Genomic DNA, 27,654 nt, shown 5'->3' on the forward strand with positions numbered 1-27,654 from the left:
ATATCTATTTTTAGTATATGTATTGTTCCTTTATATGATTTAAATTATAAGAATAGTTTTTAATATAATTTCTAACTTGGATTAGGCAGAAATCATTTAATCATGACAGAAGTTTAAATATGGAAATATGAAAAATACAGAACATTATTTTTGTAAAATCTGGTATTCCATTCCATCTGTTCGGCAGTCATAGCACAGTTGTTAAGGTACTAGACTAATGATTAGAAGGTTATTGGTTCAAGCCCCACAAAATTGCCACCATTGGGCCCTTGAGCAAGACTGTTAACCCTCAGTTGCTCTCAGTTGTAAGTTGCTTTGGATAAAAATGTCTGCCCAAAGCTGTCCTGGTCACTGTAAGTGCTGTAGTCTTACAATTAAACTGTCTAAGAACAACAACAGCTCATCTGTAAACCCAAAAGCTACACAAGCTCACAGAACAGGACTATCAGGTGTTGAAGTGCACAACTGTACGTAGTTAAAAACACACCCTAATGTAAAGCAGTAAAAAGTTATAATTTATAATGGTAAGCAATTTACACTGACATTTTATTATCTGCAACATGATGGACAACTTTGGCTTTGACTAATTCCAGGAGAATGCTAAATTCCAAATTCTAGTGGAAAGCTCTCTTAATAAACAAATTACTATTTTGTACACTACAACGATCTGTTCATACATTTACACACATTTATATACATGTGTGTATCTTAAAAAAAGTTTATACAACTACTAATGTGTATCTCTGGTTCCAGCTGCAGATTGTATTGCTTTTTATCAAATTACAAGGAAACCAGTCATGAATTGTACATTTAAAAAATGTGGTATTGTCAGTGTAACATAAATAACATGAGCCATTCCGGATTTAAGTACATCAAGTTTTATTTTTAATTAATACTTTTCTTTTACAATACTGTAATACTTTTCACAAAGCATTTGCATAATTCAGAAAATAGCATTTTCAGATTTGCTTCCCACAAAACAATTAGTCATGCAAAACTGTCAATTTGGTTATTATTTCTAGCCTTACTTTTAATGCATAGTTCAGTCTTACAGAGAAAATACTTAATGATGCATATAAGAGCAGAAACAGTTACATTATTAACAAGACCTAAACGTTTTACATTCATCATTAATTCAATGAGACTATTCAAGGTTTTTAAAGATGTGAAAATTCCAGGCTGGTTTTGCAGGCACGTCATCCTGTTAAAAATATACATTTTCTTTCTTGACATCATGTAGAGTTTGCATATATTCATGCACTGCAGTACTGCATATTGGTCCTACTGGAGTGATTAGTCCTTTTGTTTTCGACCAATATAAAGTATCCTTTTTGCATTCAAGCAGCAGTTTGCTTGGCATTAGCCCTAAGAGTTTCCAGGTCCTGGTTGCTTTAGAGATAAAGCAGTGTAAAATACACATATGGTTACAGATTGGGGAACATAGAAATTGAGAAAGAAGAAGACATTACAATAATTATCAACAATTGTCGTCTGGTGTAGGAATAGCTTACCTGAGGGGTATAAGGACGATCCCTGTTACAAGATTTAGTTGCTCCACAATCCAGACCCGACTTGGTGTGCTCAGCTACAAAACAAAGAAAGATAAAACAACTTTAGCATTTAAGATATATACAGGTCAACAAACTCAGATACTTACTTTAGCCAGTTTACTAATGCTGGTATTTTACTTAAAAATTGGCACGCTGCTGTGATACTGGTATTGCCAGAAATTTTGGATCAAAGTCTTAGTGTGGCACTGCTATGAAGGCAGAGCATGACACAAAACTTACAATGGCATAGAAGCTAGCATAGATGCTAAAGGGTGGGAAAATATCCTTCTTAGCTAATGTTCTCTTCAAAGCTTGGGAATTCCTGGTTGTGCTTAAAAAATCTCATAATATAATATGACACTAAGCGTGCATGATTTCAGCGTATTGCTTAAATCCAACTCTAAGTTAATGTCTTTGTTTGTTTGTTTATTTGGATTTTAACGTCATGTTTCACACTTTGGTTACATTCATTACAGGAACAGTAGTTACTCATTACACAAGGTTCATCAGTTCACAAGGTTATATCAAACACAGTCATGGACAATTTAGTGTCTCCAATGCACCTCACTTGCATGTCTTTGGACTGTGGAAGGCAACCGGAGCTTCCGAAGTAAACCCACACAGACATGGGGAGAACATGCAAACTCCACACAGAAAGGACCCGGACCGCCCCACCTGGGGATCGAACCTAGCACCTTCTTGCTGTGAGGCGACAGTGTTACCCACTTAGCCACCTTGCCGCCCAGTTAATGTCTTTGAAACGTTGTTTGAAGTTACTGACATCAATGATACAAATGAAGACTTTCTTCAGGTTCTCCTATTTTTTGGGGGTCACAATAGGAGATCATTTTGGGCTGGATGCCTGATTTGGCACAGTTTTGCTGGACAAAACCTTAGTGAATCAAGATACTCACTTTAAGCGGAGCAATACTGCAATCAGAACTGTTCTTGTAGATTACATTCATGGTCCTCTGCAAAATTACAGCTTGATTCGTAAGGTGTTTCAGGTACTCGGAGCTTTCTTGTGTCTTCTCATGTGCCTCTCCGACCTACAACAAATAACAGTCAATATTGTACACAAAGCTTACCAGATCTTTTCCTATTTATTTATTACTTTTTGTTAAGGCTTAAATCCAACTCTAAGGTAATTTGTTTGAGGTTGCTGACATTATTGATACAAATTAAGACTTCTATATTTTAGGGGTCATCACAGCAGATCATTTGCGCTGCATACCTGATTTGGAACAGTTTTAACCAGAATGCCTTTTAAAATCTAAAATTCCACCATTGTATACCAGTTACAAATAAAAGCTTGAAAATTTAACCACCTAAAACTGATTTCCACCTAAAACAGCATTACACGTCTTCCATGTATTCTTGCGTTGCTGTTGCTTCTTGCTTTCCAGTGATTTCCCAGTGTTTTTTCTGTTCCTTTGTTTAGCATTTACCATAGGGTTTAGTTTAGCCTGTAGAATATAGCAGGAAGCCTTTGCTTTTGTTTATGTTTGCATTGTTTATTCAGTTTATGATTTTCTTATTATATGGTGGTAGTTAATTTGCATTCTGTTTTTTGCATTGTTTTGTATCATCTTGTAAATGAATACCTTGCGCTTGTGTTTACTTGACCTGTTGTGTAGTGTGTCCATTTGTTTTAGATGTAAACAACCTGGTACATAAGAGGGTTCTTCAAAAAGTTTCTGCACTTTTATATTTTGGTTAGAAATGGTGAGGGTGGGAGGAGTACTAATTAGTCATGTCTGAGAGACTGAGAGAGCTTATAGTCCGATTTAGCGCCATCTGATTTCCACCTTTTTAGACACTCAAAGAAGCTTTAAGGGGAAGAAGATTTTCATGTGATGATGTGAAAGCAGTGGTGCATCAGTGGCTACGCACTTAATCAAAAAATTTTTTGCTGATGGCATTAAAAAGTTGGTACGACACTGAAAAAAATGCATTGGAAGGTGACTGTAGAAAAGTGATGTCATTTGTTTTTAAAGTTCCTGATAAATAGAGTTTTAAAAAGTGCGGAAACTTTTTGAAGAACCCTCCTATAATGTATAGAAATCTCTCTAAATATATATTTTTTTCATTTTCATCAATGGCTTTATCTTGTACCAGATCTTGTTTCACTGGAAAACACTGGGCACAAGGCAGAAATACCCTTACCAGGGTGCCAACACCGTCTCACTGACATAGTCAATCATGTCTGTGTAGATGCCTGACACATGGGGTTAGGGTCAGATACATTTGCAGAATGGATCTTTTTAATATTTGTCATGTAAAGTGTAATTTTCCACATTGACTCGGAGTGATTTCACACATAACCCCTACCCAATATATTTAATATAACGGGTACAAATGCATGTATAAAAGGGGGTTAAAGGAATTTACAATGATTAGAAATACCTGGCTTCTATAAATCATGTAGCGTTCCTTCTCATGTCTCAGAGCTGATCTGAACTCTCCTTTGCTCTCAAAAACCTTTGCCAACAAATGATGACTGGAAAGAAAAATAAAGAAGTATTTATCAGCAGGTCAGCAATGAACCTGTTATCTATTTATTTGTGTTATTCCACTCCTCACCTTTGTGCGAGTTTTAGGGACGAAGGCCCCTGATATTTAGAAGTTAATGCCAGGGCATTCTCCAGAAATTTAAGGGCAAGATCACACTGCATCACACCATGTAACATGAGACCAATGTTAATCTGAGAGGACAAAAGAGCACTGTTAATACAGTAGATCAAAGGTGTGCTAACAAAGACAACCTGCAATACCTGAAGCCTATATTTATACACAAAACAATGTCCATACACAAGGTTGATTTACAGTTAAGGTTTGTTTATAACAATAGTAAGCCATTTGGTAACATGTATAGTATGTTAAAAAAAAGAAGAGACCTATATGTTTGTTTTTACTATGGGTAGACATTGTACTTTTTGACAAGTAGCTTTAGTAAAGGTGGGAATTGTACCATTTGTTCCACCTGGATTGATTTTACATAGAGGTGACCTTGACTGAGGACCATTCTAAATTCTGTAGAGAGTATTATGGCCCTAACTCATCTAAAGCATACACCTTCATTATTAAGTGACTCAGTTTAAAGGGAGGAAAATAATAGCCATTTGCAATGCACATCCAATATCAGTTTTAAAGCTATAATTTAATATTACAAACTGATTGTTATATTATAATTAACATCATGTTTTACACTTTGGTTATGTTCATGACAGGACAGGTAGTTAGTTTACACAAGATTTATCAGTTTAAGTTCAATGACAAACACATGTGCCCTCTGTAGAAATGATCATTTGGTAATAAAATGCAGCCATGAGCACTGTTTTATAAAAAAGGTGGGACGGTGCTCATTCTCACTGAATAATCCTGACACATCAATCAAATAAGATGACAGGGCTTTCCATTCTTCATGACAGACCAGATAAACAAAGCATTTTTCTAAAAAAAAAAAAAAAAAAAAAAAAAAAACTAACTTTGCCAATGTTTTTAAGCACTGAACAAATTCAATATGCTTGAACCCCACTGAGAAAATTTGTCATTATGAGTAGAAGATGGAAATGTAAACAAAACCATATTTTATTTTTTAAACTAACAATGGATCCTTTTTTAAAGCTTGTAAAATCTGGTTTTAATCAACTACAGCACTGAAGGCTTTACCCCAAACTGTACAGTAGTTTTGTAATATGTGTAATATGGTTAGGAAAAAAATAAGAATTATATTTTGCTTTGAAAATAAATCAATTAAATTTTTTATTAACATGTATGACTGTATCATAACAATTTTGGTCAATGTTATTAATTACTAATAATTTATTTAACAAGGAATAAATATATTTTTAATGTATTTAAATATTTTAGGGTTAGAGCTTATATTATTATAATAGCTTATAATATATTTGTACTTTAATTCTTAGAATATGAATTTAAATTGAGTTTCTGTGGTCAGTCTAGGAAGAGCCTGCAAGTCGAAACTGCTGTGCCAACAATGCTGCTCCTGCTAGATGTGACAAAAAAACCTGGCTTGTTTGCACCAAAAATGTCAAAAACTCACTACAGACTTTATAACAGACGAAGATTTGAATAATGAAGAATTCCAATTATTTTTGTTATTTAGTTATAACTTTTAGTTTAATTTAATTTTGGTTATGTATGATTTGTGTAAATCCTATTTATTCAAATTATCCTCCAGGCCACCCAAGAAGGATGGGTGTCCCTGCTGAGTCTGGTTCCTCTCAAGGTTTCTTCCTGTAATTTTAAGGGAGTTTTTCCTTGCCACTGTTGCCCTCAGCTTGCTCAGTAGGGCTTTCTGGTCTGTTGGTCCTGGATTCTATAAAGTTGCTTTGAGACAATGTTCATTGTAAAAAGCGCTATACAAATAAATTTATCTTGACTTGAGAACTGGTAAAAAGATGTTCTTGTGGACAAAATCAAAACACTACATAAGGAACAGAACGGTAAAGAAACTGTAAGACAAGTGCATGTGAGTCAGCACACATTATAAGGGCATAAAGTGCAGCACACTATATAAGAAAAGCAGTAGAGTCCCAGATAGTGTTGCTAGTTATACATTATCCTGGGGGAAAATGTAAAGCAGTACATTGTTTGTCTGCCAATGCAGGATTTGTTTATAAATTGGGTAGTCAGAAAATAGTAAAATTTTTAGCAATTTCAGTGTAAAGCACTTACTCTGGAGTAAGTGAAATTATACAAAATAATGAAAAACACTGTATTTAAAGACCTACATGGGATTACTGAGATTACTTACGTCCATTAAGGCCATTTCTGGGTGATCCTCCCCACACACAAGCAGCATGAGATAGCGGGCCCGATAGAGCAGTCGCAGGGCAGTGGCAGCCTGCCCACTTGCAAAGCAATATAGGCCAAGGTCTTTCTGTATATAGATAACAGAAAATAAGGCATATTTAAGTACACCAATGCAATTTTGTATGTATATGTATTTAGTAAACAAAGTTTGCTTAAAATCAGAACAGTGATGCAGCTGGTGGAGTGATTGCCGCAGTCATCCTTGCCTTTTTACTGTTTGTGAGAGTCCAAGTGGGTTTTTTTTTTACTACGGTCTTCTACCACTTCCTAAAGTGTGTAGAAAGTAAACTGGCTGCCTTAAATTTGCCCCTAGATTTGAGTGAGTGATATGTTTAGCCTTGCGATTGATTATCTTCGTGTTCCACATAAGGTTTCAGTCTAGCATCAAACACAAAACGACCATGACAGGATGAACAAGTAAAAATGAATGAATAAATAAATGAATTAATTTATTGAAATGCTTTAAAAATGACTAGATGGTGATTAAATACTCACATATTCCTGTATAGTATTGGGATGCTCTATTCCCAACACTCTCTCACTGATCAACACAGCTTTCTGCTGGTGACTCAGTGCCTAGTAGAATAAAAACACACATATTGCTGATAAAGGTCAATGCATCACTGTTGTTTTCTCCTTTTGAAGACTTTTATGAAACCTTTAATGCTGTCTGTGTTTATGCATTTACTTTAAAATTTGTATTTAGCCTATTACTTCTCCTTTCTCACCTCAGCGTAGTCTTCAAGGATATAGTAAACGCGTCCCAGCAGGCGGAGACAGATGCAGACGTCCTGGTGTAGAGCCCCATACACATTAGTAAACAGACTCAAAGCCTGGCTGATCAGCTCACATCCTTCTTTTAAGTCACCTTAAATTCAAGTATGAAAAATAAATTAGGTCAAATGTAACATTGCATCTCACTTTTCTTGTCATTGAATTATGTTCAGTTCCAAAAATGAATACAGCAAAAATACATACAGTGTATCACAAAAGTGAGTACACCCCTCACATTTCTGCAGATATTTAAGTATATCTTTTCATGGGACAACACTGACAAAATGACACTTTGACACAATGAAAAGTAGTCTGTGTGCAGCTTATATAACAGTGTAAATTTATTCTTCCCTCAAAATAACTCAATATACAGCCATTAATGTCTAAACCACCGGCAACAAAAGTGAGTACACCCCTAAGAGACTACACCCCTAAATGTCCAAATTGAGCACTGCTTGTCATTTTCCCTCCAAAATGTCATGTGATTTGTTAGTGTTACTAGGTCTCAGGTGTGCATAGGGAGCAGGTGTGTTCAATTTAGTAGTACAGCTCTCACACTCTCTCATACTGGTCACGGAAAGTTCCAACATGGCACCTCATGGCAAAGAACTCTCTGAGGATCCTAAAAGACGAATTGTTGCGCTACATGAAGATGGCCAAGGCTACAAGAAGATTGCCAACACCCTGAAACTGGGCTGCAGCACAGTGGCCAAGATCATCCAGCGTTTTAAAAGAGCAGGGTCCACTCAGAACAGACCTCGCGTTGGTCGTCCAAAGAAGCTGAGTGCACGTGCTCAGCGTCACATCCAACTGCTGTCTTTGAAAGATAGGCGCAGGAGTGCTGTCAGCATTGCTGCAGAGATTGAAAAGGTGGGGGGTCAGCCTGTCAGTGCTCAGACCATACGCCGCACACTACATCAAATTGGTCTGCATGGCTGTCACCTCAGAAGGAAGCCTCTTCTGAAGTCTCTACACAAGAAAGCCTGCAAACAGTTTGCTGAAGACATGTCAACAAAGGACATGGATTACTGGAACCATGTCCTATGGTCTGATGAGACCAAGATTAATTTGTTTGGTTCAGATGGTCTCAAGCATGTGTGGCGGCAATCAGGTGAGGAGTACAAAGATAAGTGTGTCATGCCTACAGTCAAGCATGGTGGTGGGAATGCCATGGTCTGGGGCTGCATGAGTGCAGCAGGTGTTGGGGAGTTACATTTCATTGAGGGACACATGAACTCCAATATGTACTGTGAAATACTGAAGCAGAGCATGATCCCCTCCCTCCGGAAACTGGGTCGCAGGGCAGTGTTCCAGCATGATAATGACCCCAAACACACCTCTAAGACGACCACTGCTTTATTGAAGAGGCTGAGGGTAAAGGTGATGGACTGGCCAAGCATGTCTCCAGACCTAAACCCAATAGAACATCTTTGGGGCATCCTCAAGCGGAAGGTGGAGGAGCGCAAAGTCTCGAATATCCGCCAGCTCCGTGATGTCGTCATGGAGGAGTGGAAAAGCATTCCAGTGGCAACCTGTGAAGCTCTGGTAAACTCCATGCCCAGGAGAGTTAAGGCAGTTCTGGGAAATAATGATGGCCACACAAAATATTGACACTTCAGGAACTTTCAATAAGGGGTGTACTCACTTTTGTTGCCGGTGGTTTAGACATTAATGGCTGTATATTGAGTTATTTTGAGGGAAGAATAAATTTACACTGTTATATAAGCTGCACACAGACTACTTTTCATTGTGTCAAAGTGTCATTTTGTCAGTGTTGTCCCATGAAAAGATATACTTAAATATCTGCAGAAATGTGAGGGGTGTACTCACTTTTGTGATACACTGTACATCCACTCACTGACCATATTATGTTATTATTTGCACCTTTGCACAATATTGCATTTTTGCACAACATTTGGGCTGTTATACCAACCCTACACTGTTATTTATTATAATATGTTGTTTATTCCTTTTTCCTCCAACTTGACATTTACTCAGTACCGTGTACTGGCCAACACCACACTTGTCTTTGGTTCCGTAGTGCCTTTGACCCCGTTCCCTTTACTTTTTAGGTTAGAAATGTTTCTTGTATTTATTGTTTCTTGTATTTATTGCATTGTGTATATTGTGTTGTCTGCACTTGTTTTCTTAGTTGCACCATGGTCCCGGATGAACACTATTTCATTTTATTTTGTACTTGTACATAGCCGAATGACAGTTGAACTCGATTATTAGGCCCATCCCCTGCCAAAAGATGTGCATGACAATGCTTATTTTGTGAAAGTTGTGCATAATACGGTCAGAGATATATTAAGTATAATAAGAAGTATAATTGATGGTAATACACATGTTGAATACAGCAGATATGGGCAACATAAAGACCTGAGTGACTTTGATAAGGGCCAAATTGTTATTGCCAGATCACTGGGTTGAAGTATCTCTAAAACAGTAAGGGGTGCTCACAGGCACTTGTGGTGAGTACCCACAGATAATGGTCCAAGAATAGATAAGCCACGAACTGCCAACAGGTTGTTAAGCAGCTAAGACTCTTCAATGCCAGAGTACATTAGATAAATATAGTTTTCTTTAAGATCATGTGGACGGGCCCACGTACATCATTTACTCGTGGCACAGATGGCACAAGGATGTCCTGGTACCAGATACTACTTTCCTTTACTGTATACACATTATTACAGTACTATACTTTCCTATATTACCACATTGTGGTATATTGCCAGGGTACTATGAGGTGATTTGTCATGTTTTCCACATGACTCTAGGCACTGTGAGAAATGTGTGTGTGCGTGATGCTCTACAATTGCACCCTGACCAGAGTGTGTTCCTGGCTTGCCCCCATTGTGTCTAGATGGTGCGGGAAATCTTAAGCTAGAATTGTAGAATCATGGCAGGTCTAATGGTCATGTTGAGAGAATTGTGACTGGTTAATAAACTTAATTTCCTGACAGAACAATGTTTTACCTTTAATTTGCAGAAGAACAAATGCAATATATTTTCAATTTAGATATATAATATAGTTTTAAAACTATATTTATAATATATACTTGCAGAATAGCAAAACCTGTATGTGAATGTTCTAGATATCTTTGCTTTATTAACGATAAAATCTAATTTACTAGTTAATGTAATGTAACTCACCTTGCTGGATCTTGGCTTTGCCACAGTGGAGGAGATAGATGCCATCATTAGCTTTTGGGTTGATGTGCTTTATAATGGGGAAAATATTAAGGATGTCCTCCTCTGTGAATACTTGTCTGAGCTTGGCATCAAACTGATATTCCCTAATGAGAATCTGAACAGTGTGTGCATGTGAAAGTGTGTTTGGGGTTTAGGGGAAGCAGACAGGATATAGAGAGTAAAGGAGAGAAGAATTTACTATGTTGCCAAAAAGAGAATATTAACTGTCAGTTATGATGGATGGCAGACAGGTGGTACATTACCTGGATGCCAATTTTGATGGAGATTTCTCTGAGCAGCGTCAGCCTCTGTAAACCACATTTGTTCACGGCTTGCTCTATGCTGTCACTAGCAGACACAGATAAGTAAGAACATTACACAGTGGGAACAGGAAAAGCATCTTGTAATAAAGCTTAAATAATATCTAGACCTTTTATTAATTGTCAGTTTTACCAACGCTTTATCCTATTCAGCGTAATGGTGGGTACAATTTACAGAGAGAAAGGTAGGAAACACCCTGAACAGTTTGCCAGTTCATCATAGGGCAAACACACACATTCACACCCAGGGCAATTTTGTATCGCCAATGAACCTGACTGCAGTTCCTATTTAATAAAATTTTTTGTTATGAAGTGCTAGTTATAGTTGACTGATGTAACACACACTGCATGAAAAAACACCATCTACTAGTTGCTTTAAAGTTAGTGTCCTCTTGAAAAAGGTGCCAAGTTTAACCCTTTACCTGAAATACACTATAAGGACAAAAGTATTAAGACAGGCTTTTAATTATTGAGTTCATGTGCCACAACAATTGCTAAATGGAAAAATCAGAAACCAGCTTACAATCTCAACACACAGCTACTGTATGCTGTCCAAGGACAAATCTAGGAATGGAAGAGTACCCATGGCAGCTACAAAGCTAGCTACAAAGCCAGCTACCAATTACTGATTTGGTGCCCTGGAAACAAAGCTTGAAACACCTAGCAAGAGCACTAGCTCAGCAAGAGAGTGTGCCAGAGAGTTAGAGGATTTTCCCCAGACACTAAGTGTTTGATGTGGTGCAGAAAATGCTTTGAAGTGTACTGTAGTTCAAAGAAAAATTCACTTTCCACCCAACTGTGCCTTTTCTACCTGCCAGGCCAAACTGAGAATGTTACAGAAACAAAATGCATCCTCCTCTCACCATGGCAGGCAGTAGTGATAGTACTGCAGAGCATCAGTCTGGATACTTCTCCAGAGCTCATCGGAAGTCAGGCTGGACCAGCCACCTTCCACAGCTGTCATTTCCCCACCCACAGAGCCCTGGCTTCGCCTCCGCCGACTCCTGCGCTTGGACGCCTGACTGTCCATCTGCTGGGTCTCTAGTGTATCAGGTGAGGAGCTGAGGAAGCAGTTGAGGAAATGGCTGACTGAGGCAGAGAGGGCAGATGGTTCAACTGCCTGGCAGCAAAATATGCAGAAGTGATGTTACTGCCCAAGGTCAACAATGACACCATAATAAACTGTAGTAACAACATTGGATCAAATATCATACAGTGAGAAGGAAACAAGCATTTAACCAATTATGTTGGTGCACACATCCACTTTAAATGCACACACATTATAAACATAATAAAGTGTAATTATTTAAATGTAAAAACTTTTTTTTTTTTTTTGCACCATTGTAGTTCAGTATTGACTCAATTGTCTTGGCAAAGTGTTTTTCATTTTTTTAATGTAATAATTACTTAATTCCCAAGGTGCCTCTGATTGACTTGCAATTTTAGTTTTTTTAATTGTCATGGTCAGGTGATTGCCAGAGCAATGCAATCCCGTTTATCTTATTACAAACCAGTCTTGAGTTTTTATTTTAGTCAAACATCCAGATTTATCCTCTTAGGGAAATAGATTAAATGTCTCAGTACATCACTTTATTTCTATTTTACTTATTGCATGTAATGCCCCAAATCATATTTGTCTCAATCCTCTAAAACTTCTACACAATACTAAAAAAGATACCAGTCTATAAATGGTGACAAGAACATTTAAGGCTCTGGGACTCCACAAACCACAGCTATTATCTCCAAATGGAGAGAACTGAACAGATTGTATTTCACAGGAGTGGTCAGCCTACCAAAATTGCTCCAGGTGTGCATGGATAACTAATTTAGGAAGTTACAAGAGGACTTATAAAATGAACTTTCTAATTCCAGGTAAGGACAGAGTTCATTATCCCACCAGTACAGAAAGACCAGGTGAAAATGTAACCATGGGAGAGTTAAAGACTAAAGCTAATGATTACAATGACAAATATAAAGGGCTTGTTTTACATTTTAGTTCTCTACCAGTCAATCCTAAATAAGAAAGTCCAGTTATCAGCTTGTGACCTAAAGCTTAAGTGCAATGAGGTTATACGACATGTGACTATGATTCCAAAAAGAACATGCTTAAATGCTTGTTTAAATTGATTAAATGCTTGTTTCCCATCACAATAGCTCTTAGGATTACAATGTTGATACTTACTAGTAAATATGTTCTGAATATGTGTTTTGTGCATCTAGTGATCAGCTCACATATTGCAGTTCTCTACAAGAAGATCAACAAACAGATTGAGAAGACCAGTTTGTATACATACAGTCTGTGACAGTTTTAAATAAAGGCTAAAGGACTTACATAAACATGGTCTAATCTTGTCCTCTGAGGAGCTTTCTCAATAAACTCCAACAGTGTGCCCAGATAGCGAATATTAATCCCATGATGATGCAGAGCCTCAGTTAATGTAGTGCCATCCATGGGCATTGTGGTGTGATCAACACAGCTCCTAATCTGCATGACAACAAAAATACCAATTCTAATGCACAACTGATGAAACAATGATACAATAAAACTGGCAAAAGGATTTGGTCTGGTCACCAAATATCTTATGCAATTGTTGTGTAAAATATAAAACTCACTAATTAAATGGTGCCCTCAACATTTGGCCATGTTGTAAGAACAAGCAATATAAAAAGTAAAGTATAGATGTTTAATGTTAAAAATCTAATACACTAATGTAATTAAACATGCTGACTAAATTAAACATACTTACAAAGGCAGGAATTTGTTCAGAAAGAAGAAAAGCTGCTGCATCCTTTAAAAGTTGTTTCTGTTTCAAGATTTCCTTCAAACTTTCCTTTGGAAAACGAATATCTAAAATATAAATTCATCATTCAGAATGTGTTAAATGTGAAAAATGTGTTCTATATGTATTTATATATAACTTTTTAATAATAGTTTGAGACAAAGTTATATGAAATAAAATAACTTATAGACCAAATTTATCATCTTTGTTTCTATATGTATACAGTTTCTGTATGACCAATCATATTTTCAAATTTAAAAAATATATATTTTTAGGTGAAGAAGTGTGTTTTAATCATACAGTTGCAAAAACTATTTTAAAAAGACCTGGATTTTGATGGTGTTAGTGTTGAGGGATCCATATGTCAGGGCCGTCCATAACAATGACCATGTACAGTATTAAACTGTCTACAATTGCTTCTAATTCCAAAATAGTTCCAACTGATCACTCAGTATTTTAAATTGACATTAGAATCCAAACATAAACCACCTCACCTGGTAGGAAAATGTCTGGGTTAAATTGAATATCAATGGAGCTGTATCTAGGGGATGAAGGTGAAGCCCCCATTAAAGAATCGTTCTTGACGGGTGTCGCATCTTCAGCTGCATTTGGGATGTGGTCTACCAGATGGGTTTCAGCATCCTTGATATTGTCATCATCTTGCTCTAAGCATTGAGAGACTGTATTTCTAAATGAGTGATACCTGAAAAAAAAAAACAGTAAAAAGTTCATAAACATTTGATAGGAACAGCCCATAAAGGCCGTACATCATGATTCACTTTATTTGATCTTTTATTTTTAGCCTAGGTTTAGCCTAGTATAAGATTATCTTTTTCTTTCATTTATCCCTTTTCCTCCAGTTGTTATGTCCAATTCACCATTTGATGCCTGGCCAGGTTAATAGCATATCTGAGATAAAGATTACCTTAAATGATTTAATACATTTTCCTGCACAAGCCATGATTCTGTTGCACATCAATACAAGTACATGATTGTTTTCTTAATATACGTAGTCTCACATATGTAATGCAAATGTTACCAGTACTGACTGTAAACGAAAGCCCTTTTATCTAGAGCTTCTTAAACATAACAAATAGTCCAAATTAGATATTATTTTAATTGATTGGTGATTTGAACCGTGGCATGGTAGATGGTTCCAGGCAGGCTGATATAAGTATGTTAGAGTGCTAATCTCCTGGAATCTTTACACAGAATGGTGTGAAAAACAGACACTAGATCAGAGGTGAATGGCCAGACTGCTTCAAGACCACAGTAGGTTCCACTTTTTCAGCACTATGGGCTCATGTATACTGAAAAAAATATGGTCTGATGATTTATGCTGCAGCATACAGACAGCAATGCTACAGCTTAACTGAGGATTGTTGCTAGATATTGTACAGCCTTTCATGGCCACAATTTACCCATCTCAAAATATCTGTGTCCTGCATGATAATGTGCCATATCACAAAGCACCTGCATCATTCATTGTCTGTGTTACCACCTCTTTATTCTGCTCCGGGTCATGGTGGGTACAGTTCACCAGGGGAAAGGTAGGAAACACCCTGAAAAGGTTGCCAGTCCATCACAGGGCAAACACACACACCACACACAGGGCTGTAGACTGCGGGAGGAAACTGGAGCACCCGGGAAAAACCCACACGGAGAACACACAGACTGCTCCACCAGTGAATCTAACCCAGGACCTTCTTGGTGTGACACGACAGTGCTACCCACCGAGCCACCATGCTGCCCCAAAACTGGTTCCATAAACATGAACCTATGATATCTGTGTACTTTAATAGCTTTCATAGTCACCAAATCTACAGTATATCCAATAGAGTGACTTTGGTTTGTGTTAGAAAGGTAGAGTTGCAGCATTAATATACAGTTGGCAGCAATTATGTAATGCAAGTATGTCAATATAGACCAAAACCTCCTGTGAAATTCTGTGAAATGAGTAAAATGAGTCAGTAAAAAGGCAAAAAGAATTCTTAGCATTAGTAAGGTTTTCTTGAAATATGAGTACATGTATCATATGTAATAACTGGATAAAAATGATTTATGAATGCCATTAAATAACAATATAATTATTAGCTGTATTATTAGACAAAACCAGTACAATACAAACAATAAGCAAATATATAAAAATGTCACCTGTACTTCACAAACGCCTCAATCAGCTCTTGCCTCAGACAGGCTAAGCGATGTGCATGCTGCTTTGGAAAACCAAGCTGATGACACTCTGCGTTAAGCTCCTCCCCATCCACAGGCAAGAAGTTGAGGTCAGGTGGAAATGTAAAGAGCAGGTCCAGAATGTAGTGACGGCCATCATTACCCAAGATGCCCTTACATTCCACTGAAGAACACAACTCTACAGCACAGCCGTCTTTGTTGAGCACCTGGTGCCGCTGTATTCTCAGTTGTTTGCTGGGTTTGTCCAGCAGCTTTAGGAACCTTTGAACATTTGAAGACGTATCATTCATTATGTGGTTAACAAATCAGTTATACATGTCTAGCTCTGGGCTCTATTGTCATGAGGAAACAAGTGTAAATTGCTGGTTTAACGTTGCTGGGTGTTTTTAGCATATCATGCTAAATTGCTAATTTTGTGGCCAGTGCTGACGTGGGTGGAAAGATGCAACATGGTAATTTTGCCACCCAAACATTTATGTCATGATTCTCATATCTTTTGATTCACATGGTGGCATTGTATGCATGAAGCCCCATACCACTGTAATACACTTATTTAAATTAACATGGTTAATTGGTTAAGTTTGTTGAGGATTTGGCTTGTACAAAACCTTTACCTAGAGCTTAATGAATGCATTTGGGATGAATTAGAATGTCAGTTGCAAAACAGTCTTTTAACAAATCAGTCCCTGTTTCCACAAACGCTTTTCACAAAGGACTAAATAGGTTTTATAGTCACAAAGCGGGTGAGGAACATTCATTCATTTATTCACTGTCTGTTTTACCACCGCTTTATCCTATTCAGGGTCGTGGAGGATCCGATTCACTGGGCAAAAGACAGGAAACACCCTGGAAAGATCGCCAGTCCATCACAGGGCAAACACACATACACACATTCACACACACATTCATACCTAGGGGGACTTTAGTATATCCACTTAACATGACTGCATATGGACTGTGAAAGTAAATCTGAGCTCCCGGAGGAAACCCACACAGACACGGGGAGAACATGCATACTCCACACATCAAGGACCTGGACTACTCCACCTGGGAACTGATACCAGAACCTTCTTGGTGTGACATGACAGTACAACCCACCAGGCCTGCCTGCCATCCAGTTGGGGGACAACTCTATAATAATGCATATAATATTAGAATTGGATGTCCAACAAGCTCACGGTCAGGTGTACTAATCACTTTTGGCCATATAGTGAATCAGTGAATCATCTGACCAACCAGCACCATTACAGCCCATAATTTGTATTATTAATAATCTGTATTATTATGGTAGTTCCAATAACACATTAGAATCCTTCATTATGATTAGCTAAAAGGTCAGTGAATTTAATTTAAATGTAATATGAAAAAGCAAAAAGTGTTTAAAACCAACTTACGTTTCATTCGAGATAACTGTCTTTCCAAAGTCATTGGAACCATAGATTACACTCTGGTCCTGGTCCTGCTCTAGAATGCCAGGAACAATTGACTGGGCAGTGACGCGGTAGCCTCGATAATCCACCAGCACGGTACCAAGCACATACAGGCCTTCTGCATCTACTGCACTGTATGCTCTTACACCATTCAGGTCAATAGCTGATGCAGCATGAGCTGCAGCCTCACCGCCCAGCTCTTCATAATGCTCCTGGCCATCCGTGCCCAAACTAAAGAAGATATTGTTCCAGACAAACAGGTGGTTCTGTGGTTCTTCGCTAGGATTAATGGGCATCAGATTGCCATCAACCACCGCCATAGCACCTTGTGTGGCTGTGCTCACAAAGTCACTGTTGGCCTGGGGAGTGTTAATAGAAAAAATAACCTTTTCAATAAGCTGGACGTATATCTACTTTAAAAGTTAGTGACTTTTCTTAACTGACTAAACATTTTGACCTAAAAAACTAATATTCAAACACTTATTTTTCTATTTTTATTAACCACTTTATCCTGGTCAGGGGCAAAGCAGGTCAGGTTCCACTGGAACACTGAGCACAAGGCAGCAATACCCTGGACAGGGTTCCAATTCATCACTTCTGACATCTTCCCCCAAGACATAGCCAGTCTTGATAGAAACCTAGTGAACCAATGGCACAGCTGAGATGAGAACCCCAATGGGGTGGTGGGCTTGCATAACAGACCACTGCACCACCCAAGCGCCTAAATCCAGTTTAAATTGAGACACATCATTGGTTGATTGCACTAATGAATTACATACTACATTGAGTATTTTGTTGCAAAGGTGTTTAAGGCAATTATAGCTTTGAGACACCTTTGGCAATAAATAATTAGCTTTTTTAGTGTTGACCCATTACTCTTGACAAATGTCAAATGTCAATACCTCAAGGTCACCAGTGTCCTCTGTTGGATGCCATATTAAAATCTTCCATTTAAATCCATTTGTTTCTTGGCCAATGAGAATAAATAAAATGTACTGGTGCATTGATTTATTCATGTTTCCTTTTATGTAATGCATTTGTACCATGGTCTAGGAGGCAATTGTTTACATTTGCAGTATTATTATCTACAATGTAATTTATTTTTTGCATAATAATGTTCTAATTTCTAACATTTCTAATATTGTGACTCTTTCCCTATTAATTTAGTCTTTCAAAATATCTTTGCTTAGGCTAATAAATCCTTTTTTTGTTAATGATGCACTGGAAGTATAATATGAATGCATGTTTTCCCCCACTGTAAATAAAAAAAATAATGGAAGAACATTTTGTCCTACCTTGAAGATGGCTCGGTCTCTGAGCAGACGATCTCTAACATTTTGGCGTGGTAACTCTCTAGTACTCTGAATCTCCTCATTCCAGTCACGGATTTGCTTTTGACACATTTAAGACCACCACTGCATGTATTAAATACAGGCCATGCATTGTTTCAATACATTTATTATTAAGACTTTGTATGAGGGACAATTGTAAAACATGTACCTGCCCAGACAAGTGTTCTTCAAAGCCCATATTTGAGCTGGCATCTTCAGCTCGAACACAGTCCAAAGAGTGGTCGAGTGCTCGGGCAGTCCAGCTAAACACCTGCAGAGGAGTGCCTATTCTTTCAAAGGGGTGTGTTGATGTTCTGGAGTAACACATGTAAGACAAATCACATTAGTGTTTTGTAAAAAAAAAAACAAAAAAAAAAATTTTTTTTATTTATTTTTTATTTGACTCAAATAAAACATTACGGACAGTAGGTGGACTTTCTCCTAGGGTATTATAAATAAAGTATGTAAGTATGTGTAAGCATGTGATGCCCTGCAATGGTCTGGAATTGTTCCAAAATGTTTTCCCGCCTATATCCCAGTGTTTCTAAAAGTTGACTCTGACCAAGGTAAGCATGAAGATGAATGAACTTACTATGCTTTACACTTACCTCTTCTTCAGTAAAGCACTAAAGTTCTTCTTAAAAACTGGACTGATTTGACTCAGGAGCTCAATTAAAGAATGACTAAGTACACTGGGACTTGCTGGCTTTGGATTGAAGCCAAACGTAGTAGACCTAAAGACAAAAACATGATCCATACTTCTAACACACACATTACAACATTAATCATTCTTAATATGCAGTCTAGCTCATGAGCAGTCCTATTTGGGAGAGAAATGTTGACGTTGGTGTTTTTGATTACTTACTGATTTATGTAAAAGCCTCGTGTTGATGCTGTAATGCTGAAGTGTCTGTCTTCCATGGTAATCACATTAAGATACATGAGATCACCGTGTATCTTTCTGTTTCCTGGAGGAGGGTTCCAACTGCTAGTCATTAAAACCTTTAGGCTTTCAGTGGGCTGTGAGCAGAATGAACAGCAAACAACACTGAAGAGCAACATATTTACAATTTTTATAAAAAAAACTACTATATTTACACAGTTTAGTAATGTAGTGTGTTATAATAGAAGAGTAAAACCTATTAAAGTAACAAAGTACCACAAAATTCTTTTTTGGAAATAAATTTTTATTTTGTGTATACTGCAAGCAAGTGTTTAATGCACAGTGGACGGGGTTCCATGGCTTTATATACAGTATGTTCACTTTTAACTATAGTGGAGGATCTCTGATGTTTTGGGGCTGATTTAAATCCAAATGTCTAACCTTTGTTAGAACAAAATATACTATAAACTCTATAAACTACCAGGAGACTCAAGATTATTGAGTTGTATTGTAAAAAAGTACAGTAATCCTAAACAAATCCAAATACACACAAGAATATTAAAGATAATGACCACAGAGTCAAGCTTTTGTCATGACCATCATAACCCTTCTCAAATCTAACTGAAAACCTGTGTGGTGCAAGTAATGAGGTGTGCTCTCGAACTACCAAGGACTACACAGTTATTCTTTCATAGGAAATTTTATTTAATCAAACACATAACCTATTTAATAAATTCCCAATATTACCAAGAGATCAGAGAATATGCTAAAGGGGTAAAACCACTGGGGTAGCCAATCAAACCCCCTTAGTAGCTTAGATTTGGGGTCTCTGTGTCGCTATGTGAATGAGCCTTGTGGTCACATTTAGAAGGATTGCTATATTTTTCTGTGATCGGCCACTAGCGTCTACCTTACTTTCAAGTTTTCACTCTGAGGCTGCAGGGGTTCCAGCAAACGTTCTTTAGTTCCTGGAAGGATGTACTCAGGAGGGCTGAAATTGAATTGCTTCAGTTCATCACCTCTTTTCTTGCATTTGGTGTTCTCTAAAAATTGCAGACAGATAAGAAATTGATTGATTATTGCATTTCTTCTCAATACATTGTAAATTATGGTAGTTAAAAGCTATAAAACAATTGTACTTTCATAAAATGCATTTTAAAAACCAAGAAAATTAGTTCTCAATAACTACACTCATTTTACCTTCTTCTTTTTCTTCAGTGAAGAATCTGAGGAAGGACAGGGAGCTACCCTCCACTCCATTATAAGCATCTGAAGGGTCCAAGCTCTTTAGCAGGTCTCTGATGTGACGCAGATGTAGACGAACTTCACGAACTGTGTATGGCTCTAAAGTTTTATTAAATCAAAAATAGTGCCATTAATGCTATTGGTCCATGGAAGTTTTGCTCCATGTTGTACATGAAAGTGCCTCCTGAAACACTATACTATAGACCTATTATAAATATACTGTATATTATTAACTGTGTGTGGTCTGCAAGGTTTGCTTTTGACCAGCGTTGCAGCCCAATTAAGAACCACTAGGGTTAAAGCTTACCTTCCACAATCCTAAGTAGTGAGCCTTCTCGTAGGCCAGAGATGGACTTTAGCGAAGTGAAGTTATCCAGTGTATTCCCATCTAATTGCAGGGAGAAGCAGGTACGTTGGCAGGTCTCCTCACGGTCCATTAACACCTGCTTGATTTCCTGCACCATCGCTAAAGGTGACACCTGGAGGGTGTAAATTGGCTAGTTTAAATAAATACATTTTATAATAACTATTGAAACTGGACAAACTGCTCAGGTGGCCGTGTTTTTTATTCTTGATCATGTTTACATTCGGGCATGGTCTGTTTTATCACCATTTTATTCTATTAAGGTTTGTTGTGGGTCAGATTTACTGGGCAAAAAGTAGAAAACATCCCCAGACAGGTCACCATTCCACCACATGGCAACACACACACACAGGGTAATTTTAGAATTCCCATTAAACCTGACTGCATGTTTTTGGACTTTTTGGGAGGAACCCGGAGCTTCTGGAGGAAACCCACTCAAACACAGGGAGAATATCCCTGGGAATTAAGCCCATGACCTTCTTGCTGTGCTACCCGCCATGCCGCCATGATCATTTTTTTGTGTTCTGTATTACTTGTGGGTATATCATGAAAATCATAATAGTTACATCTGAGTATTTTTTTTTTTACCTGGAATTCAATGGGTTCAGCAGCAGGGGCCTGGATCCTTATTGTAAATCCTGTTTCCTCTGAGTCAGCCTCTTCAGTATCAGGATCTTCCAGAATTTCTTTGTCATAACACATATCCAGCTCTGAAATATCTGTCTGGTCACTGAGTATATTTTCAGAACTCAGACCTTGGGGTTAATAATGAAGGAGACATGAATGACTGACTTTTAAAACATATATCATATGTGTCTACTATATATGGAAATGTGGTTGTATGAAATTTTACATAATACAAGTTGATCACTTCTTGTTTACTGTTATATTTTAAAACTGTAAAAATTTACCCAATCATTTTTATCAAAATATTTATATTTTTAATAAAAAAAATTTTATTTCAAATTTTTAGAATTCAGCTCTTTACAATAACTCATTCTTTCACTAATGTTTGTAAAGGCATACTACATGACAAAGTGCTTGATTTTATACAAATGACTGAATAAATCACATGAATTCATTGATTAAGAGGTGTGTCCCAATACTTTTGTGTATTCTCAGCATTTATTTAATGGTGCAAATCATTTATTTAATTGGTAGAAATCAATGTATATTAGGTAACTTCACATCCTAGGAAATAATGTGCAATTTATAGGGACTGTGCAATAACCTTCTTCTTCTATTTTTTTTTTCTGTAAAGTTCTTAAAACCACACGTTTATTAAATTTTCGTTGTGCACTGTGCAATGACAATAAAAGCATCCTATTCTATTCTATTCTATTCTAAACTACAATTGGAACAATTTGTTTACTTCTTGACCCAACAAAACTGGCCATCAATTGTCTCGGAGGAATGTGGGACCCTTAAGGTTGTGTCTAAAACGTGAGTGCAAAAAATTAGCTTGCAGTGCTATTTTTTATACTTTTTTTCATCAAATTGTTTAATGACATGGCATGGCATTAGGTGGCTAGGTAACTGCAAACAAGCTATCTAGCACAGCCCACAAAGAGACAAATGTTGGATCTAAATTTACATTAATAGAGTCTCACAGATTTTAAAATGTACTACAGTAACCACCAATGTAAATAGTATTGGTACATAACCAACAGGCTGGCAACTAGCCAGTTTATCAACTGCTAATACTTTTATAGTAATCTAATTATTACGTTATATCAGCTATATTAAAGTTATGTAGCATTAATATGGAAATACTCAAAATACTCAGAAAAAGTCCAAATTTCCCGGACAGGATGGCAATCCATGGTGGGGCCTCAGTCGAGACCCCCACCCCGAGCCTTAGCCAATCATGTCTGTATGTAGATGCCCATCCAGCCAAAAGCATTGCTGGGGATTTAAACCCTGAATCCCAGTGGTAGTGGATTACCGCAATTTACCATTGTACCATCGAGTGCCTTTCTTAAAATATAACAACTATAAAACTTTTAGTCCACGTTGGCGCAGAATAAATTAAAAGTGCAGTTTTGTGTTTGGTTGCACTAGAGGTGCATTAATCAAAAGTTCCAATCTAAAGTGAAACACCAAAATAAAAGACAATTGCATGCTAGGCATGTACAGATGTCTGAGCTATGATTTATCATTACAACTTTTGTGCTAATTTTGATGCTATATTAAATATACATAATAAAAAGAATATCCGACCTCTCTGGCCACAACAAAAGAAGTGGTCAAATTCCCAATGAGCCATAAAAGGTGATAATAACATACTGGTTTTTTGCACTATATAAATTGCACTGTGTAGTCAGAATAGGTATCTCTTGGTGTTAGCATTTATCAAATTGTATTGTGGACTAGGCCTAATTTTACAATAAATCCACAATAGAAACCTATTTCTATTATTGTATATTTCTATTTATACAATAGAAACCCCCCAAAGAATTTTAAACCAAAATTCAATTTATATAAAAGGATGCCTAAAATGTTTTTGTGTGCATACCTGGAGTGGCCAGGAACAGTTTATCAACCACAAACAAGGTAAATCTTTCAGATGGTCCTGATCCTTTGTTCAGATTCCGATCAGACTGGATTTGATTTTCCCCCAGTTGTTCCGACTTCTGCCATCCTTGTTTGTCCAGATGACATCCAAACTCCATCATGCTTTGCTTTGTTGGCTCAAATTCCGTATTTCCAGAAATATACTGTTCTTTACATGTCTGGGCCATCTGGTCCACAGAGTACCCAAACTGTGTAGAGTACCTGTCTGTCTGAATGAAGTCCTGTTCTAATACAATCTGTTCGTTCTGTGTGATCTCCTGTTGATACCTCTCAGTATGTTGTTTTCTCTGTGGGAAATGTTCTACATTATATTTAACCTCTAAACCTGGTTCTTCACAGTCATGGATGTGACTCATTAGAATAACAGCTTCATTAGTTTTATAAACCGAGTCTTGCTGTGCTATGCTTTGTCTGCATTGTGCTTCTAGTTGTTCAGACTGAATTTGTTGACCAAACTGTTCCGTTTGGTTGCTTTCCTCAATGTGAATTTTCTCTGAATCTTCAGCAATCTCAACTGGAACTTGGTTTAAACATACACCATTTCTAAAAACCCATTTTGGTCTCAATTCAAGTCCTATTTGTGCTACGTTCTGGTGTTTTTGTACCAGATTTAGCTCTGTCTCTTGTGTTTCCTTTGCTAGGTGTGAATCTCCTTTTTGCTCATCCTGAATCCCACCTTTAGCTGCTTGACAGGGTAAGGACCTCCTTTCAGTTCCTTGACCATAAGTGTAGATTAGAGTCTGAGAAGTAGAATTAGCAGCATTTGGTTGTTCTGAGGGCCATGCTTGTAAGGATGACAGCAAGGGCCATTCGTTTTCAATATTACTTAACTGTTTTCTCTCTAAACAGTAAAACTCCTGGTGACTGATGCTTGTGCTTGCCATTTGCTCTGTCTCATCGTTTTCACATCCTTCAAGGCTTTGATCATTTTCATTTACTTTTATTTGATTTCGTCTTCTGTCTGTTGTTATAAGCTCTAATAGCAAGGATGAATCCTCTCTGTCCAGTTCAGCTCCGTGATTGCTGCTCAGGACGATGTCAGGGTATAGGAGGTGGTCCTGGTCCAGGAGTGGAGATGCCAACAGGTCACCTGAAGTTCTTGATGGAGAGAGGCTTCCAGGATCACTGTTCTCTCTCGACAACAGAGGGGATCGATCCTCAGTTTGGTCAGAGATGTACTTACGCCGAAAGAAATGTGACAGTCTGAGACAGCACTGAAATACATTTCCCATGTTGTAAGAGAACTGTTTTAGCACATCTGTCAGGCATGAATTTAGTATTGCAATAAACAGTCGTTAGAAAACTGAAATCATCTGCATGTAAGGTAATGGTATAGTTTTGCTGGGGCACCTTCGCAGCTGTGCACTCTTTGGTTTGTAGGTAGCACTTGCCGAAACCAAGCTGATGACTGATTGGCAAGTTGGTACCACATGGCTGTGTGTGACATAAACATGACAAGGGTTATGGTTAGGGTTTCAGTTAAGAAGAGTTGCTTCTCATAGTAATACATAGCAAAAAAAGGAATGATCTAGATCAGCGGTCTCCAAACCACCGGTACCGGTCATTTATTACCGGGCCACACAGAAAAAATAAATAAATAGAGATCGCTACAAAAAGCAATAAAAACACTGCTTCCATTTCAAACATCCTATCTTTGTGCTGCAGGATTTTCTGCAGTGACCCAAACAAAGTTACGATGTAGACTGGACATAAGGAACACACTTTGGGTGTTATTGTGTTATCACCCCTAGGTGAGAGCGTCTTGTTGCAGTGAAAAAGCTCAGGGTTCCCAATGATTTTCCATCACTGGTGAGTAGTATTGTTATGCACTTTGTGTTTTTTATTATGCTCGTCATATAATTTTAATTTAAATCCTCCCGGCCCCACGGTCCGTGAAATTACATCTTATATGAAACCGGTCCGTGGTGCAAAAAAAGGTTGGGGGCCGCTGATCTAGATTTTTGCACTATTAACTGACTCATATTTTTTTTTTCTTAGATCAACAGAGTAACACGTGGAGGTTTGGTTAAAGATGGGAAAATTGTTGGGATGCCCTAACTTAAGACACTTAAAGTCTGGTGACAGGAATTCATTGTAAAGCATGGTGTAGGAAGCATCGTAGCTTGAAGCTGCATTAGCCCAGGACCTACCAGCTTGTAAACAATTGTTGTAAACAATTAATTTTTAATTGACAAGATTTCATTACAGTAGGATAAAAAATCTGTGTGATCAACAGCTACAGGTAACATTTGGTGAAGGTTTTTTCAGCAGTAATACCTGTAAAAGGCAACTGTTTATGTCTAATTAGCTTGAGCAGAATTTGTCTATGTATTCGTTTGACTTGGATGACAATCATACCTCATAAATGCAAAAAACTAAATCATTCAAATACCTAAAACTCGTTCCTTCACTTATATATTGTACCTTATCTAAACATAAATAGATGTCTAACTTGAACTGATACCTTAACAATACACACACAAATGCTCCCATATTTGTACAACTTTTCCTCAAAAAATGAATAAAAGACATGTACTATGACATGACAGCACCACAGATAAAGTTCATCATGAATCATTTTTCACTCAAGTGACCGGCAGAACTGCATGTCCTCAAGAACAATGCCATGTAAAAATGCACCACTTCTTACCATTGTATTTCCTTCTCTGCATGCCTTCTTAATTGTCCACAAATATCCAACCAACCATGAGAAAACTGAACACTCATTTCTCTTTTTGCCACGACAGGCTCTGGTTAAATCCTCCTTTGCCCTTCATTGTGTCTCTCTGGTTCTCGCGCCACCCCTCCTCAATACAGACGTTTTCCCAGGGAGGAGGAGTAGGACTGGAGCCCCATCGCTCTCTCTAGCCCACTTCTCCAGTGCAGCAGTAATCTATACATAGACATAGACAACCATCCAGAGAACAGAGAACAACAGCAACTGAATCCCGGATTCAGTGCAGCATAGTCATCCTGTACAGCTGCTTGCTCGGGTCACCTAGGTAAATAGGTTGAACAAGTGTTGTTTTTACATTGTGCTGTAAGACTGTAAGACACACCTCCTTGCAATCCCTTTTGAATTGACTGCTGCTCCAGTGCAGTTGCTATGACACAGTGCTGCAGTAACCGCAAAATGCTGAGACAGACCTCTGCAAGCCCCCGTTTATCTGGCAAGGTAAAAAAGGGAAACAGCTTTTTTTCCCGTACCCCCTTCTTGTGATGGTGTCATCTTTGTTTTTGTTTATGCTTTTTTTAAAGCATTTAATGAGGTATGCACATTTTCCTAATTATCAACAAGGCATACTGTAAATGATGCCGATGCTTTTAATGTAAAATATTTAATTATACGCTTTGGCAAAAATAATGCTTCAATAAGCAAATTTTTTAAATCTTCAATGCAGAAAATGTGTGCATTAAAAATCTTCAGGCTGTTTCAGGATGATGTCACCCACACTGCTTGGCACCGAAGTGCCCTGCTTCAAAGAAAAAAGCATGTGACATATATGTTTATCAGCTGTAAATCATAGTGGAGGGAGCTTGGGGTCTTTAAGATAATAATGAATTCAGAATATTATCAAGACATTTTACTAATGAATGTTAGTGTAGCAGTCTATTACCTTAATACACAACAAATAATACAACAAGATAATGGCTATTTATAATGCTGGTTATCAGTAAGGGTACATTCAGGACTAAACTAGCACTCACATTGTGGTTGTGTTAATAACCTTTTTCTTTATTCCACTTATTTGTATTCCACAATTTACACAGGGTGTTTAAATCTATTTGCTGAACACTTTACCTCAGTATGGCTTAGTACAATGCAAATGTGCAACAGTTAACTGTTAATATAACAAATGTTTATTTACTATGCTATATTCAGCTTGTGTAATCAAGTGGTGATGAAAAAGATCACACCTATTTAGCAGTGGGTTTTGGTCTTGTCCTACATTGACTGAGATTCCATCGGATTCCCTGAACATTACACAACCCCAAATCAGAAAAAGTTGGGACAGTATGGAACATGGAATATGGACCTTTTGAACCTAAGAAATTTCATGTTTTGTCTGCTCAACTTCATTTCATTTGTAAATATACCTCCATTCCTGCATTTCAGGCCTGCAAAACATTCCAAAAAAAGTTGGGATGGGGGCAATTTAAGGCTAGTAATTTGGT

At 37.6% G+C, this 27,654-nt stretch overlaps 1 protein-coding gene across 1 annotated transcript; it reads right to left on the reverse strand.

The window, feature by feature from the left end:
• Window positions 1-876: 876 nt before the first annotated feature.
• LOC134330295 (clustered mitochondria protein homolog) lies at window positions 877-26,151 on the reverse strand. Its single transcript, XM_063011356.1, has 27 exons — window positions 26,129-26,151; window positions 23,420-24,912; window positions 21,493-21,659; window positions 20,848-21,019; window positions 20,496-20,639; window positions 20,211-20,338; window positions 19,278-19,432; window positions 19,021-19,146; window positions 18,582-18,726; window positions 18,377-18,472; window positions 17,046-17,440; window positions 15,613-15,912; window positions 13,953-14,161; window positions 13,426-13,526; window positions 13,011-13,163; window positions 12,861-12,923; window positions 11,542-11,798; window positions 10,622-10,706; window positions 10,320-10,473; window positions 7,118-7,257; window positions 6,885-6,965; window positions 6,331-6,456; window positions 4,134-4,255; window positions 3,957-4,050; window positions 2,465-2,599; window positions 1,512-1,585; window positions 877-1,389 (listed from the first exon to the last, which is right to left on the reverse strand). The coding sequence occupies exons 2-27, from the start codon at window positions 24,708-24,710 to the stop codon at window positions 1,338-1,340; spliced, it is 4,965 nt and encodes a 1,654-aa protein (XP_062867426.1). The 5' UTR covers window positions 24,711-24,912; window positions 26,129-26,151; the 3' UTR covers window positions 877-1,337.
• Window positions 26,152-27,654: the final 1,503 nt, after the last annotated feature.

This window comes from Trichomycterus rosablanca, chromosome 16 (assembly GCF_030014385.1).
Source record: "Trichomycterus rosablanca isolate fTriRos1 chromosome 16, fTriRos1.hap1, whole genome shotgun sequence".
Classification (NCBI taxonomy): domain Eukaryota; kingdom Metazoa; phylum Chordata; class Actinopteri; order Siluriformes; family Trichomycteridae; genus Trichomycterus; species Trichomycterus rosablanca.